The 17,970-nt window shown below is 40.8% G+C and overlaps 1 protein-coding gene across 3 annotated transcripts in view; it reads right to left on the reverse strand.

The window, feature by feature from the left end:
• GOLGA4 (golgin A4) overlaps nucleotides 1–9,829 on the reverse strand; it is a gene marked incomplete at its 5' end in the record, with an annotated part of 103,425 nt that extends 93,596 nt beyond the window's left edge. For all 3 annotated transcript variants that reach the window (XM_084618165.1, XM_084618164.1, XM_084618163.1), the window contains 2 exons: nucleotides 840–932; nucleotides 9,404–9,829. In XM_084618165.1, the coding sequence (XP_084474291.1) occupies nucleotides 840–932; nucleotides 9,404–9,829 (519 nt within the window). The remainder of the gene's footprint in view (nucleotides 1–839; nucleotides 933–9,403) is intronic.
• Between the last annotated feature and the right edge of the window lie 8,141 nt (nucleotides 9,830–17,970).

The following is a 17,970-nucleotide window of genomic DNA, read 5'->3' on the forward strand; positions in this document are numbered from 1 at the left end:
GACATTTTCGAGCACATATGAACTGAAATCCGCTCCCGGGGCAGCAGGGGATTGTTCTGTCTATATTCAGCAAGGTAAACAAACTAATCGGAAAACTTTGAAATGAGTCTTTCAAAGCACAAAGGAAACTTGTAGTAATTTCCTCTTGTTTCAGGCTTCTTTGAGGGAACCAAGGAACCACGCAAGAACCATCAGGAACTTGTAAGTCAGCATCTTTTAGGGAAGCATAAGATCTAGCTGTGGGACTATTTTCTTGATGATCTAATGACGCAAATAAAGTGGCAACAACCCCCCAACCCAAGAACCTATTGACTCAGCAGTACTGACCAGGCCATTTTCCTCCATGTACCATTAAGCCAGATTTCTCTTTGATGGTTGTGATAAAAATGAAATATTGAAATTGTCCACTGATCAAAACTAACAGATTATTTCCCCAGTTCAACCTCATCAGCAAGACCAGCTCAATTCAGGGTGATGGATGAGTGTATATAAAAATGTATCTCCTTTACAATTACAGCTCAGTTTTTGAAACTTCAGTTACTTCAGTTATAGTTACAAAACTTCACCTGCTTATGGTTAAAAATCATGGAGAAGGTCACAAAATATTTCTCAGCCTGGAAGTGTTACCAGCTTGAAAAGTTTAGGAAGCCCTGCTTTACTGATATTAAAAATGCAGAGTTTAATTTGTATATACAGATGAGGTGTTGAGAATACTGATAAAGAGTTATTAGATGAAAAGGTATTGTGTAAAGTGATAAATATGATTATACACTTTAGATATTTTGTAATATGCTACAGATAAAAAGTTTACAAAAAGAAAAACAGAGCTCTGAACTGACCTCCCTGTCTGGTGTTAAAGTGCCTTCATCAGGTTGTTCTGTAAGTGAAGATGTTCTGCTCCTGTTGCCTGGTGGTGAAGATTTGGAGTGGGTCTGCATGGAGAAAGTGCACAAGTCAACAAGTAGTCTGAACTAATTTTACACACAATTCTCCAGTGTTGTAATGTTTCAAATGACAACTATTAAATGCTGTGCTCAATATAGCTTTGCTAAAGCATTCCATACGATTTTCTTAAAAGGAAGAAAACAACTCTCCCAAGCACCTACATGACAGGTCTTATCTTGACTCAAAGCCTATACCACAGAAAAGGCCACAATTCACAGGAACAGCCATACTGAGTAAGGCCAATGGTCCATCTAGCCCAGAATCCAGTCTTCCAACAGTGGCCAATGCCAGCTGCTTCAGAGGAAACGAACAGAGCAGAGCAATTATCAAGTGATTCATCCCCAGTCATCCAATCACACCCAGCGTCTGGCAGCTAGATGCTTAGGACACCCAGAACATAGGGTTGCATCCCTGATTATCTTGGTTAACAGCCATTGATGGACCTATACGCCATGAATTTATCTAGTTCTTTTTTTAACCTAGTTATAGTTTTGGCCTTCACATCATCCCCTGGAAACAAATTCCACAGGTTGTCTATGCACTGTGTGAATTAGTACTTCCTACTGTTTATTTTAAACATGATGCCCAATAATTTCATTGGGTGACCCCTAGTTTCCTGTGCAATGTGACGGAGTAAATAAGTGCTATTCACTTTCTCCATACCATTCATAATTTTATAGACCTCTATAATAAGCCCCCGCTTAGTTCTCTCTTTTTCAAGTTCCACAATCCCCATCTTTTTAATCTCCCCCTCATATGTAAACCATTCCATACCCCTAATCATTTTTGCTGCTCTTCTCTGTACCTTTTCCAATTCTAATATATCTTTTTTGAGATAGGGTGAGCAAAACAGCACACAGTATTCAAGGTGTGGGTGTGCCATGGATTTATATAGTGGCATTATATTTACTGTCTTATTATCTCTCTCTTTCCTAATGATTCCTAACTTTCTTACCTTTTTTGACAGCTGCTGCATGCTGAGCAGATGTTTTCAGAGCACTATCCACAATGACTCCAAGATTTCTTTCTTGAGTGGCAACAACTAAATTTGACCCTATCATTTTGTATGTATTGTTGGGATTATGTTTCCCAATGTACATTAATCAACACTGAATTTCATCTGCTATTTTGTTGCCCAGTCACCCTGTTTTGTGAGATCCCTTTGTAACTCTGCAGTCTGCTTTGGACTTCACTGTCTTAAGTAATTTTGTATCATCTGCAAATTTTACCATCCCCTTTTCCAGATCATTTATGAATATTTTGAACAGCCCTGGTCCCAGTACAGCTCCCTAGGAAACACCACTATTTATCTCTCTCCATTCTGAAAACTGAGCATTTATTCCTACCCTTTATTTCCTGTCTTTTCACCAGATACTGATCCATGCAATGGCCTTCCCTTCTTATCCCATGACTGCTTACTTCGCTTATTTGCCTTTAGTAAGGGACCCTGACAAAGTCTTTCTGAAAGTCCAGATACACTATATCACTTTTTCCACGTTTGTTGACCTTCTCAAAGAATTCTAATAGGTTGAGGAGGCATGATTGCCCTTTACAAAAGCCATGTTGACTCTTCCCCAACAAATCATTTTAATCTATGAGTCCGATAATTCTGTTCTTTAATACAGTTTCAACCAATTTGCCTGATACTTAAGTTAGGCTTACTGGCCTGTAATTGCCAGGATCGCCTTTGAAACTTTTTTAAAAATTGGCATGACATTAGCTATTGTCCAGTCATCTAATATAGAAGTTGATTTAAGTGATAGATTACATACCACAGTTAAGTAGCTGTGCAATTTCATACTGGAGTTCCTTCAGAACTCTTGGGGTCCTGGTGACTTATAACTGTTAAATTTATCAGTTTGTTTCAAAACCACCTTTATTGACACTTCAATATGAGACAGTTCCTCAGATTTGTCACCTTAAAAGAATAGCTTGTGTGTCAAAATCTCTCTCACATCCTCTATCGTGAAGACAGATGCAAAGAATTCATTTAGATTCTCCACAACGGCCTGGTCTTCCTTGAGTGCTTCTTTAGCACCTCAATTGTCCAGGGGCCCCATTGATTGTTTGGCAAGTTTCCCGCTTCTGAAGTACTTAAAAAAAATTGCTGCTAGTTTTTGAGTCTTTGCCTAGTTGCTCTTTAAATTCTTTTTTTGGCCTGCCTAATTATACTTTGACACTTGACTTGCCAGAGTTTATGCTCCTTTCTATTTTCCTCAGTAGGATTTGGCTTCCAGTTTTTCAAGGATGCCTTTTTGCCTCTAACCACTTCTTTTATTCTGTTATTTAGTTATGGTGGTACCATTTTGGTCCTCTTACTATGTTTTTTAATTTGGGGTATATATTTGAGTCTCTATGATGGTGTTTTTAAAAATGTTTTTATGCAGCTTGCAGGCATTTCATTCTTGTGACTGTACCCTCTCTCTTCCGTTTAATTAGTATCCTAATTTTTGGGTAGTTCCCCTTCTGAAGTTAAATGTTACTGTGATGGACTTCTTTAATATTTTCCTTCCCACAAGGATGTTAAATTTAATTATATTATGGTCACGATTATCAAGCAGTTCAGCTATATTCACCTCTGGGACCAGATCATGTGCTCCACTTAGGATCAAAAATTGCCTCTCTCTCTGTGGGTTTCAGGATTAGCTGATCCACAAAACAGTCATTAATGGTGTCTAGAAACCTTATCTCAGCATCCTGTCCTGAGATGACACGTACCCAGTCAATATGGGAATAGTGGAAATCCCCCATAATTATTGAGTTTTCTATTCTTATAGCCTCCCTAATCTCCTGGAGCATTTCACACCGTCGCCATTCTATTCAGGTTGTCAGTAGTATATTCTTACTGATATACTCTTAGCATGGAATTTCTATCCATAGAGATTCTATGGTACAGTTTGAGTCATTTAAGACTTTTATAATATTTGACTCTATGCATTCTTTCACATATAGTGCCACCTCCCCCTCCCTCACCCCCACCAGCACAACCTATTCTGTCATTCCTATATATTTTGTACCCTGGTATTATAGTATCCCATTGATCATCATCATATTACCGAGTTTCTGAGATGCCTATATCAATATCCACACTGAATACCAGGCACTCAAGTTCACCCTTCTCCAGTCAGTCTCAAGACCTTACAGTGAGGCTACATTAGCTATTTTAATAATTTATAACCATGCTTCACTCTTAGTACAGATCTGAGGCCTGACAAATAGAGATGAGATTTTAGTGTCATTACAAAGTAGTTTTAGGTTTAAAAATTTGCAAATTGATACATACACACACACATTTATTCATTCAATCATTTTGATGGGTAATGCCTTCTGGTTCCCTTAACTTATGCTTTTAAAGGGTCACAAACACAAGTGGCACAGAAACTTGCTTTAAACTTGAATGAACACAGAGTTTTTAAAGGCAACTCATACTTTTTCTGGATTTTGCAGGATTTATCTTTTAAGAAATATAAAAAAGTCTATTGTCCTCTCAAGGTACATTTTTTCCCATTAACGTTAATTAAGGCTGTGATATGAGATATTTATCATTTTTGGAGGTTTTTATTGGGATGCATTTTTAATTTTCTGCAGATTGAGATAATTTTGTTAGCTGAGTAACCCGTCACATTATATGTTTAATGTTCTTCATGTGTAAATATATGCAAAAGTCAGAAAAGTATCTTATCGTGTGGCTAACGACTCCAGAGAGCTGCAAGTGCTGTAAAATTACTGAAATGTACACTAATTCTACATAGCAAAGAAATCTTAAATTTCATGTGTAAATTAAACAGACTTTTTGTTTTAGGCAATTATTAACTTTTGCCAACACAGTCAAAAATGACTGGCTCAAAAGGAAATTTCAAGGCTGGGGATGGGGATGACAAGGAAATAATTAAACAAGAACATTTACAAAAAGCAAGAGAAAAATAGAAGCTGTACAAGGAAAAGTGAGCAGAAGAATTTAAGACAGTTTATATGAAGTCAACAAAGCAAACAAACTTTACTGTACTGTATGGCTATCATCAACAGACAAATTTCACAACTTTTGCTGAATCAGACTGAAAACACCATAACCAACTCAGATGTAGTTTATTAGTCTCATCATGCTCAAATATAAAATCATCACTATGAACTAAATATTAAAATACCAAAAGTTCTATGCTATAGATAAAACTAACAAACAAGATCTCATCATACATGTCTAACTACTGTTGACAATATACCAAGAATGTACAATTACTTCTGTCACAAATTTACTGTTTGACTTCCAGAAATATGTGATGATAGTAGCAACATCTTGCTTTAAATACCTCTCTATACCTTCCAAATGGATAGCTCAAAAGAATCAGGCATTGAGTATTAGATGTTCTATGACATGGATAGTAGCCTATTCACCCACCGAAAAGGAACAGTTATGTTCCCAGTAAAATCAATCATTTTTAGAAAGCAGAAGGAGTTTAATGTTTTGTATGTATAAAGACCTGGCACAATTCTAGCCTAACCCTGTAGTATGATGGGAAAGAGCAATAACTAATTGTACTTTTCCCACCAGTTTCCTGAGAACAGCCAATATAGAAGAGCTGATAGATAATAGCCAACATGTGAAATATCAAACCAAATACAATGGATTATTCTAATTTCTGGCACAGCCATGAGGACCGCCATTACCAAATAAGTAGGCAATTCCCATCTCAAAATAAAAACTGCTAGAAAGTCAAAAATCTCATTTAGTACCATGCAACCATGGAGGCAATATAGGTTGCTGAGAAATTGAGCTCCAAATACTTTAAGGCATTTACTTTTCAGAGAATGAAAAATCTACTCACCCCTTGCAAATATAAAGTTTCCCCAAGCTAGTGCAAAAAAAAAAAAATTAAAAAAAAAAGGTTTCTGGTCCTTATGAATGCAAAAATAATCTTTCAAACAGGAACCAAGTATTATCTGATGCAGTGCCATCTTCTTCGTCTATAGACAATACTCCAGTGTCCCCATTGCTTCTAATAAGTTTCTCAAGTTTCAGAAGACTGTAATTAACTGAAGTCTGGTCAGTTTTTGCTGCTGTGTTCAGAACCATGGTCAGTTTCATTATACTGTTGCTCTTGAAAACTAGAAGGTGCAGCAGCAGCAGAAGGTACTGAAGCTAGTCACTGGACAGGAGGATCCTGAGACTTGGGAAGGAACAGAATATGGAGACAAGCAGTGGGGTCTGGAAAAGGAAGAGGAACAGCAAGGGCACGTTCCTTCTCCCTTTCTGCAGCCAGAGAGTTTGGGGGTGGGGGGGACTTGGGGAGCAGAGGAAATTGGGGGTCTCCAAGTTGAGACACTTGACACTTACTAGCTACCAGCTCTTACAAAAGATGAAGTTGCAAAGCAAGGCCCAGGAACAGTAATAGGTTCTTACCTAATCATTGTACCTGAATAAGTGGCACCAGCCTATCAATCAATCTTGGGCCAGAACATTTAGTCCTCTAGCTTCTAGTGACTGGTAAAATCATCAAGCCTTATCTGCAAGGTGAGAAGATGTGTGTGCAGTGGGAGAGTAAATGGAGTAGAGACAGACTGGAAAAAGATTACATAGTGTAAGAGGCAAAAACACTATACCAAAAAAGAAAGGGTAGACAGTGAAGACAGCCCAGGAAAAGATGCACCATGAGAGGATATAAAAAAAGAGAGAAAGTGAGTGAAACCATGAAGGGAAAAAAAATCTAAAGCAACACATGTTGTAAGTTTCTTTTTTTCTTTTTTAAATTGTCTTGAATATAAAATTGATTGACATTATAATATAATCCAATTAACTGCTTGCAGTTATTTTATTCCTTTAAATTACAAGGAGAGTGGGGGGGGGGGAATACTTTTCACCCTGACTGGGAGATCTTGTGTAAATTTTTTGAGGACTGATGCCATTTCTTTTGATTTATGTCATTTGCTTTCATAGTCCAAGCTGTATGAAATGTAGAGTTAGCAGATTAGTCAATTCAAGTTTTATTCAAAGTCAAATTTCACATGCTAACACAGTGGTATAATTTTGGAGTTGTCAGTGTTGCAGGAGAATGTTTAAAACTAAACACATCTGTTTTCATTGTGCGGTTTTTAATTCATTTCAAAGTGACAATATAGTATATCAGATCACTGACAGATCAGAAACTGACATGGTGGAACAAATAAAAGTGTTATTTAACTTACTTTAAACTGTTTCATTCAGTTTCACAAAATTTGCCAATGAATATTTCAACAGAGAAATAAAGCCATACTGTACATTATTCTAGTGAAAAAAAAAATCACCACTCTCAGGCACAAATTTTTCCACAACATTGATTCAAAATAACTACTGATTCTTCAGTACATACTGACTGTCCCAAACTAAATGAGGTAAAATTTTCAGTGATGCACAATGATTTAGCTGAAATGTCTCCTTAAAATTAATCTGAAGTCATATAGCTAAATCACTCTATAATTTACTGAAAACATGCATACAAATATATTGCCTCAGATCTATCCCGATGAAAGCAATCCTTTACCACTACAAAACTGCAAAGAGACCCATAATTAATGGCATATGAAATCATATTTCATTTTAAATTCTAATTCACTATACAATGTTATAAAGATCTTGTTTACAACTCTCAACAAAGAGATCACTCCTACCTGAAGAGTCAGCATCTTGGATGAAATATAGTGTAAATATACATACCCAAAATACTTCCTAGAAGTTGCTCATTCTGCACAGCCTATCATTTACTTAATGATTTTGTTTAGTTTTGCCCTTTGAGTTACTGCCTTCTGTGACAAGTATACATTTTATATTATTAAAACTTACAAATTGCTGTTGCATGCAATCTCTAAAATCCAGTAATAACTTTACCTTTACTGAAATACATATTGGACAAAAAAAATTTCAAGTTGTTTAATCTGCAACAAAAATGTAACACATTTCCACGGATTCAAGATATTCGATATGTAAGAATTCAAGCATAATCAAGAATATTTTAAAATTTTGGTAATATTAGCAACAACTTAAATAACCAAGTACCACCAATTTCTAAGATTAAGTAACCAAATGGTCTCTGAAGTGCAGGTGGTTTTTTGTGAGTTTTTTCTTAATTTCTTTAAAATTAAAAGCAGCATAGGAGAAGAGAGACTTCCAGGAATTAAATACATAGAGGACAGGGGGAAAAAAAAGCAGACTACAAAGTCTGAAGTTCAAGGTTTGGTAGAAAATCATTAATTTCTAAATAATGACTCCTTCATTTATCAAATACTGTTCAACATTCAGATGCAGTCAAACAAAAGTAATTCACTGTACAGTTTAGATGTCATTAGAAGCGTATATTGAAATTTAATCACCTCTAAAGATGTTTACTGACAGAATATACTATTACAGGATGGTGTGACAAAGATAACCAATGACCACAATGCTGAACTGTGAGATCTGATGTAAACTACAGTGTTATCATATTAAATTCTTTAAACTCTAAAAATTCAATAGCTTCATCACCCACAGTATTCTAGCTAACCTGACAACTAAAAAGATTTTGTATGAATACTGAACGAGAAGATTACTTCTGGAAACTGAGTTAACATGAAAATCAGTTCTCAGCAGCCTTGAGAAGACTTGAAAAGCATTGCACAATTCAGCTTGACTGGTACTCCCTATTTAAGGCTGTGACAACAGCAGATGTTGTATGTTAGGAGTGGGGGGAGGGATTTTTCACGGGCCTACCTTGCACCGTGCCCAAGTAAAGATGTTGGTGTCTCACTTTCAAAAGCACCAAGTTCATAAAGTTTTGTTTTTAAAGCACACCGCACATCTTTCCTGTGAAATAACTGATTTGTCTGGGGGCAGCAGTTTGCTCACTTCTAAGAGGAAAAAAACAGAGCACAAAAGTTAATGTGCTATATATAGAGCTCTATATAATTTCTCAAGACTTCAATAGGAGTCCTGCCTGAATAAGAACAAGGTTCTGTTTCTGACTGCCAAAGCACAACTTGTATTAAGACTTTGTGCTTTATCTTTTTTTCTCTTTTAATCCAAGATACAAAATCATACCAAGAAGTAGAGAACTGGGTACTTTAGGTCCTATATTAAAGCCGGGACAGAGAGAGCAAGAAATAAAGTTAGAGAAGTGCCCTGTCTCCTGAAGCGCTGCAGGAAGTTATAACACGTATTTGTGAATAATAAATGTGAGCTTCCAACCAGGAAAAGGAACTAATTGGGGGAGAGGGGGTCACTGATGTAAAAGGAGTCAGCCGTGAGCACGCAGCTCTGACAGACCCACAGCGGGATGCTAAAGGTTGCAGAGAAACTCGGATCCGAGCACCCCGCCCCTCTGCCTGCAGGTGACGAGCGACACCCCGGACAGCAGCGGGGTTATCACCGAGCCCCGCTGCTCTATCCCCTTCCGAGCCGCCAGGGCCCGAAGGGAGGGGAGCGGAGGGGGCGCAGGGCCCCGGAGCGCGCTACCTGCGGCTGCTGCGGCGCCCGCCCCCCTGGGCTCCGCGGCTGCGTTTGCTCCTCGACGATTTTCTGCCTCAGTTTCTTGAACATGGCGGCGGCCCCCCGGGGAGGAGGGGGCGGCCAGGGGAACGCGGGGAGCCGCCCCCGCTGCCGGTCCCCGCTCTGGCTCCGGGACGGGGCGTCACTCTCCCTCCTTCCCGCGCCCCGTCCCCTCTCCCGAGGGCTCGGGGGGGGGGTTGGAAGACGAGCTCCTCCCGCGAGCGCTGGTGACTCCGCTCCCCGGATCAGCCGCCGCCGCTTCACCTCCGCTCCTTCCGGGATCCCCCCTCCCCAGCAGGTGAACAGAAGAGCCGCTGCGCGTGCGCGGCCAACGTGGAGCTGAGAGGACGGGACGCTACGGCGAGGAGCGAGGGACAAACCGCCTGGGGGCATTCCTCGCGCCCGCGCCCGCGCCCTGCTCGTGCCGTTCCCAAAGGGGCGGGCGCGCTGCGTCCAGCAATGACCGGGGGAAGGGCAGAGGGAGCCGCTCCGCAGCTCAGTCCCCACTTCCCTCTGCCCTGAGCAACGCCCTAGGAAATGCCCTTTCGGGAACGATTCTACCTGAGCCCCTTGGAGAAGAGAATCTGGACTAGATGCGATTTAAGCGGCTTTTTTTTTTTTTTTTTTTTGCACCTTCAGTTTCTAGGACAATGGGCAACACCCGCCTCGCCGACGCCTCCAGTCTACCCGCCTAGATAGCAGAGCAGCCCCACCCTTCTCGACAGCTGACCGCCCCTTCAGCCCACACGGGCCCTGCATTCCACGCGCACGTGGTGGTGGTGGTGGTGTGCCCTCCGTTTTATGGTTGAAAACGAGAAGGCAGCTTTTACTGACAAAACAGTGGAGATGTACACACTACAGTGCTCCTCCTGCGGACAAACCCTGCCTGCTTTGCTGACAAAATAAAACCACCTCCATGGGAGGCGCAGAGCTTTTTGTAGAAAAGTTAGATCGACAAAGCATCAGCGTAGACACTTTTCAGAGTAGCAGCCGTGTTAGTCGGTATTCGCAAAAAGAAAAGGAGGACTTGTGGCACCTTAGAGAGGAACCAATTTATTTGAGCATGAGCTTTCGTGAGCTACAGCTCACTTCATCGGATGCATTCAGTGGAAAATACAGTGAGGAGATTTATATGCACACAACATGAAAAAATGGGTGTTTATCATGCACACTGCAAGTGTAGACACTGCGTTCGTTAGGTCGCTGTAACTGGCCTCCAGGAGATATCCCACAATGCCCATCATGACCCTTTTGCTCACTGTTTTAAACTCCACTGCTCGGCAGCTACACAGGCATGAATCCCTCCTCTTTCAGAGTCCCAGGAAGTTTTTGAAATTTCTCTGGTGGAGAGCTCACATAGCTAGCTACTGCCCAGCTGAGCATGCTGGTTCCCAGCAGCAAACGCACTCCTGCCTGGACGACAGGGGAGGGGGTGGATCTCCTGGGTCTGTGGGGAGAGGAGGCTGTAGGAGAACTGTGAGGGAATCACAGAATCAAAACATTAATGCAGAATCCTGCTCTCCTGGGTCACTAGGACCACAGCAGCATGCAGGGCAGGCTGCTGCTGGTGGGGGGAGAGAGACTGCTGTGCAGAGCCAGGGAAGGATGTGGGGGCTGATGTTGGGGTGTCCTCCTCTCCCTGCCAGTGTACCGGTCTCTGATGAGCTGGGGGTGGAGGAACCGGGGGACACCACCTGTCTGTCCATCAGCTTCTGCCTCAGGATGTGTTTCTAGCTGCTGTCTGAACTTAAAGAGACAGTGTTCTGACACACTCACTCTCCCCCAACAGACACTGTCTCTCTCTCACATACCCACTCCCCCTACACACACTTCCCCAAGACACTCTGTCCCAGTCTCTCTCTCTCACCCACCCACACACTCTGTCACACACTCTGTGCCCGCCCCCTACTTTTCTGGGCTTGTGTTAGTGGTCATATTACTGAGTGCTACTTTAAAAAGTGATTTAAAATGTGTTACTTTTCAGACGCACACAGCAATCATTACAAGGTTCATAGCATGGTGCAAACAAACAATGCCAGGCTCAGCACAGTACAGCAACACACATTACTGTGGCTCAGTGTCAACAGGCACCTTTGTTATACAGATACAACTACACAGGATCATTTCAGGGACAAGACAAGATGTCACGTTTATTATAATAACACAATTTGATTTAAGACCAATAACTGATATCTAATACCTATGTACACACACACACACACAAATGTTCTGCAGCTGCTAGATAGTTACCAGTCCTGAATGCAGCTTGAGTTCGTGGCTTGGGTTTGTAGCTTGTGGCGGCTAACTGGCCAGGAAAGCCGGGCACAAGGAAGGGCTGGGTCTCTGTTGGGCATGCACCGATGCCCTTCCATGTTGGCAGCAGAATGTTACCCTCCAAAGTCTTCCATCTCACCCATCCTTTTTGTAGGCTTTAGTTTGAATCCAGAGTCTATAGGTCTTGCTGTGTCACACTGCCTCTGGGTTCCTGTGTGATTGATCACCCATCAATTGCAGACATGACTTTCAGCCTAGGATCTGGCTTTGATGTTTCTTCAATTGTACTTTTGTTCTTTTCTTTTAGGGTGGACTCTTCTTGCTTTGTCAGGGCTGTTGTCTGCAACTTCAACCGTTGGTGTTTACTTCATCAGGACAGGCTGGGGCTGGAGGTTGATTCCATCATCCATACATATATCATTCAGACATCTAAACTAAACCAATAAGATTACAGCAGGATTTTGCAAAAATGAAGGTTGCAGCAACCTTTACAAAATGGAGTGAGCATTTTAAAATGCAGTTTGGGACAAGTTAAAATGGAGTTTAAGTTACAATATGGACAAGTGTAAGGAATGGCAAACAGGGAACAGAAGTTCCAATACAGACAAGAATAATAAATGACAAACAGTGAGCAGAAGTTACAATGTTGAAACAGTGTAAGTTTCAGTGATTTAAGCAGCAATTAGACTGAAAGTGAAACTCAATTAGCCAGTTATTGGGGTAACCAGTTTTATGAATGAATGTTGTTTCATTCATAAAATTTTGCTTATGAAGTTATATTAATAAAATGAACAATTAAAAACAATTTAATTGATCAGTTCTACACCTTCAAGCCAAATAGCCGCCATTGGGCTCCTATTATAGCTGTGTATTCATAATGCAGAGCACAATACAGAAGAGCAATGCAGGATCCATGCTTTCTGACAGGTGGCTGGGTTGCAGGTTATGCAGGCAGTTAAAAAGCAGCTGGCAACCTAGTAGGATGCTCACAGAATGATGGGATTGAGAAATCCTTCATCATGTGATGCTGTACATGTGAGGCACTGCACACCCTTCCCAAAGCACCCTGCAGCCAGTTTCACAGTGAGATAGCTACCCATAGTGCGTTGCTCTCTGTGTCGATGCAAGATCAGCTATTGTGGATGCGCTTTGCCGACACAAGAAGCACAGTGTGGACATGCAAGAGTTATTTAATTACAGCAGTGGCTGTACGTCAGCGTAACTTGCATCAACAAAGCTCTGTAGTGTGGACAAGGCTTTAGGCACAGGTCAGCCCAGAGGATTCCTGGGACACCACAATTTAGAGGCCACACTCATTGTTATCACTGACCTTATTATTGTACTCCTTTGAGTATAATGGTGAAAGATGAGAGGTGGGGGAGGAAAGATCGGATGGCCCAGTCTGACATGGCAGGTTAATAACTTCAACCATAGCATTATTTGAGTAAACTATTTAGTATTGTGAGAAACAAGCACTAATGTACCACTGTGCAGTCCCTGAATGACTAATAAGTCACAGCCTGTCATCTAGCCTCACTTTTAACTGGTCCTCTGCTCTTGTCACCATTCCCAAAAAAGCTAACTTCAGCCCAGGGACAAGGACAGCGAGAGCCAGAATAGTTAGGTGCTTATCATGAAGATTCCCATGCTCTCCTTTCTATAGACATGCAGGGCAAAGGAGATGTGGGGGTTTGGGTAAATGCAAGGAATTGGGGGGTGGAGGAGAAAGAGTCTCTGGAACTGAGGAAGGCAAGAAATAGAGTATAGGACCTCAGGGAGGTGGGGAGCCAGGAAGCTGGTTTACAATGCCCAGCGTTGCCTGCTGCAGACCATAGCAAGTACCCAATTATTTACTTCAGCCAGATAGTCTCTCTTCCCTATGAATCTTATAAACACAAGCAAGGTATACAATTCAAAGTAACTTTTGGTGAACAAGAAAAGTCTTGTGGTAGCACATGGAACATTCTGGTGGACTTTCTTACTCCCCGGGAAATCAGTATCTTTCCTCAATCTCAAATTCTCATGTATCCTCAAGAATCTGCATACATTCCAATATATAATCTAACTATTAAATGCAGTATGTAGGTTTGATATTTAGACATGAACTGAAAGGAATACAGATCCCAGAGGTATCAAATGAAAGTGTGGAGTTTGCAGCTGTCTCCTCTCTTTCAGAGCATTGTCCTGGTGGATTTTCTGTCAAGATGTCAGTAAAATCCTTCTCTTTATGTTTCTTTTGTATCTTCTCCCTCCTCCTCATTTCCCCTGCCCCCTTCTTATCAAGTTTGGAATTTTGCTCACCCCGGCATAATATGTCATGTTTCTTTCTTTGGAAAAATTGAAGCTAGAGACTCGAGGTAGTCTCTGTGCTCTGATTGTTCCTGACAAAATAGACAGTATTTCACCATATGCCTCTTAATTTCCTTTTTCTTTTTCCCCATTTTTTTGTAAACCTACCAGGTTGTAGCTAGACTCTTCTCACTGCATGCTCCACAGAGAGGTTACCATTTCAGCCAAGTCATAAGATGGTATCTGTCAAATCCTGTACAAGTAGTATACAGCAAAAAGAGTATCACCCTTTACTGAGAGAGAGCAGTTTTTGGAGATTTTCAGTGGGTCAGGTACCCTTTGGTGACACAAATTCATGGTATTTTTCACCGTCTGTTTTATATATATATATACACACACACATACATACACACAACACCTAGTTACCTTCATTTGTGTTTTCAAAAAACAAACAAACCCCAAAGAACTGCACACTGGGAGTTCCACTTACAGAAAACCAAAGTAAGTCATTACTATTTCTAGCACTATAGTCAGAAAGCAGTGTTTTCTATCACTGTCTCTTGCTTTCAACATACTACCTGTTCCTGTCAAACCTGTCCTCTGATCTGTTACCTTAAAAACCACTCAGCCCAAAATCACATGGTCCTCATTCTCTTTACTGTACATGGGTTATTTCAGGTGGACGTAGGTGTTGGCCCTTTTTTGCCTAGTTCCTCTGCAACACACAGATACTCCTCAGATATTTTTGCTTACTCCGTTTCCCCTGAAGCTGGCTTCTCTGCTATTCTTTATTGAGACAAAAGAGAGTGCCTAACCCACAAAATTCCATTAATAATTATCTGATTGCAACTGCATTTACCTTTGGACAAAGTTCTCCATTTAAATCTTTACTATGGGGAATTTCCTATCAAGGTCTTGTATAGTAATATTTTATAGTCCAATTATATGTATTTCTCTATCACCTTTACTATAATAGTAATTCTCCTGTGGTGCTCTGGGTCAACCAAACATAACTGCAGTTGTAATCATCATCACCACATTTCTGCTAGTAGTACAAAGTATGTACTATAGTGGTATGTGCCATTCAAAAATGAGAGCTGACTCTCATTCAAATAGGGAAAGAGTGCCATTCCCCTATCACTCCAAATGGCTAGATCTCTTATGGACTGTATGTGATCTTCTTAACCACACCTACTTTGCTACTGCTTATCACTTACACACTTTTTTCCGCTAACTGTGACAGTCTATATCCCTATGCTCACCTTTTTTACAAAACTATAGTGGATCTTATTCAAAGTATACCATGTGAGGGTCATTTGAAAACTCACAATTTGCCGATCATTATTGTCCTGTTAAAATATGTGTGTAAATATTGTATGTAAACTTACAAGATTCTACTATATGATGTTATTAACACATATTCTAAATCAGGGGAAACAGCCACAAATCAATTCCTCAGAGACAAAAGGCAAACTGATGCCTCAGCCAAGTGTCAACAAAATTAAATGGACTATCACCTGGTTAAGCGGCCACTCTTTGGCAGGAAAAAGAACGTGAGCAAGAAATTTACATCTTGGCAATGAATAGCTGGAGGTTCCTATCTCCATAGACTGGCTGTCTACTAAACCTCAGCTACAGATTATTTTCAAAGAAAAAGAGAGCTACAAGAAAGGAGAACAGAGGCCCCAAAAGATCTGTCCCTTCATCTCTACTCACGATATCAACAACACCTGAAGGACAAGGAAATTAACACTGAACTCGGGGAGAGAGCCTGGTTGAAAGGATTCCAGCCAGTAAGACTGCTAAAGCACACGGTGAGAGAACCTTTGCTTTAAATTCACTTAACTTGTTAAGTTAGGTTTTAGATGTGTTTTAGCTTTTGTTTACATTGTAACCAATTCTGACTTTGATGCCTCATTATTGATAATCACTTAAAGCCGATCTTTCTGTGGCTAATAATCTTGTTTTATCTACACCAGTGTGTGTTTGTTTGGGGAACTCCATTGGAGATATCAAGGTTTGTGCATATAATTTTCTATTAATGAAATGACAGACATCATATGAGCTTGTACTGTCCATGAGAGTGCTGGGTAGTACAAGATGCACATTTCTAGAGGAAAGTCTGGGACTGGGAGTCTGCTGGTGTTGCCCACAGCATCATTCATGGATTGCTGGTTGCCTGGCTATAGTACTTATATAATATAGCTGGGGGTGATTTACATGCTGGAGGCTGTGTGTGAGCAGACCAGGAGTAGTTGCTCTCACAGCAAAGCAGTGTAAAAGGCACCCCGGGTTGGAGAACTGAGGTGACACAGTTGTCCATCAGTCCAGATTGTACCCTGGGGAATGTCATACTGACACAACTTAAAGGTCCAATCTACAAGCTCTCAGTGTACATGGCTGTCCAGCTGAACTCAATAGGAGTACTGTGTTCAGACAGTTTTCATGATATCCATTTTTATTGTCTATTTGTATTGTGTTAGCCCCTAGGAGCCCCAGACATGGACTAGGACCCCACTTTGGTAAGCTCTGTGCAAACACAGAGCAAAATGACAATGCCTGCCCCTAATTGTTTACCAATTGTATTGAGGCTTTAACCTAAACTAGAAAATTGCACCAGGTGAATTAAAATCAATCTGGTTAAACCAATTCAAACCAAAAACTAAATTGACATAAGCAAATTTTAAACTGATATAAGTGTATCTATACCAGGGGTTTGCAGTGGTTTCACTAGATCCATTTCATAATTAATTTAGTTAAACCAGTGAAATTTTCTAATTTACACAAGGCCTGGGGTTCCACTCTGCAGCACACATTTTTATTAGCTTCCAGTGTTTGGTAAATATATACAGAGTATTAGTATAGTATACAGAGTATAGTAGCAGTACAAAGATGGCTGGTATTTTACATAGTGTAAAAAGTAAGGAAAACTGGTAAAAATCACTTTTTTTTAGATCACCTTTTGTTTGACTGACAGCTAGTGGTGCCTCCACCACCTTTGGTTTCCTTATAGACAGGCTGACAAAGGCAGCATCAAAACTAAAATGCACAAGTCAGTAATATAAGGTGGTAACTCCCATACCACCATAATTCCATTGACATTTATGGACATGGTTAACTTTAAGCCCGTGAGGTGTCTCATGCACGCCCGTGGGACTACTCATGTGAGTAAAATTTCTGCATGTGCATAAATGTATAACATGATCAGAGCCTTATTCCTCAAGCACAGAGCAGGACAAATGCAAAAGTAAACTTAAAAGTTTCTACAGAAAATTTTATACCTACTACAGTTACAAGTAACATAATTATTAAAACTGAATAACAACAAAAAAAAACCTTTGCCTTCCAGTTTATTTATTTTGTGCATTTGACAGCATTTTGTGTACAGTCAGTTTCACTGTTTCCCCTCATCGTCTGTCAATTTCTCACTGAAAAGACTCTTATAAACAGGGCTTTGGAGCTGTGCTCCGGCTCCGCTCCAGTTCCAGGCAAAAACCTGCTGCTCCACTGCTCCGGAGCTGCTCCGCGCTCCAGCTCCAGGCTCTGGTCCAAAGCCCTGCTTATAAACATGAACAACAAGGAGTCTGGTGGCACCTTAAAGACTAACAGATTTATTTGGGCATAAGCTTTCCTGGGTAAAAAACCCACTTCTTCAGATGTATGGAGTGAAAATTACTGATGCAGGCATTATATATTGACACATGAAGAGAAGGGAGTTACCTCACAAGTGGAGAACCAGTGTTCACAGAGCCAATTCAATCAGGTGGATATAGTCCACTTCCAATAATTGATGAGGAGGTGCCAATTCCAGGAGAGGGAAAGTTGCTTTTGTAGTGAGCCAGCCACTCCCACACCCTAACTGAGGAACAAGTAAAAACCTGGGAAAAAGTAAATGTCTAGGTTTGTGGGTGTAGGGTGGCAGGAAGGTTTCCTAATTCCAGTAGAGGACATTCCTACTTGGCTTATCTTCC

Source organism: Lepidochelys olivacea (assembly GCF_965140295.1).
Source record: "Lepidochelys olivacea isolate rLepOli2 genome assembly, chromosome: 2".
In the NCBI taxonomy this organism is placed as follows: Eukaryota; Metazoa; Chordata; order Testudines; family Cheloniidae; genus Lepidochelys; species Lepidochelys olivacea.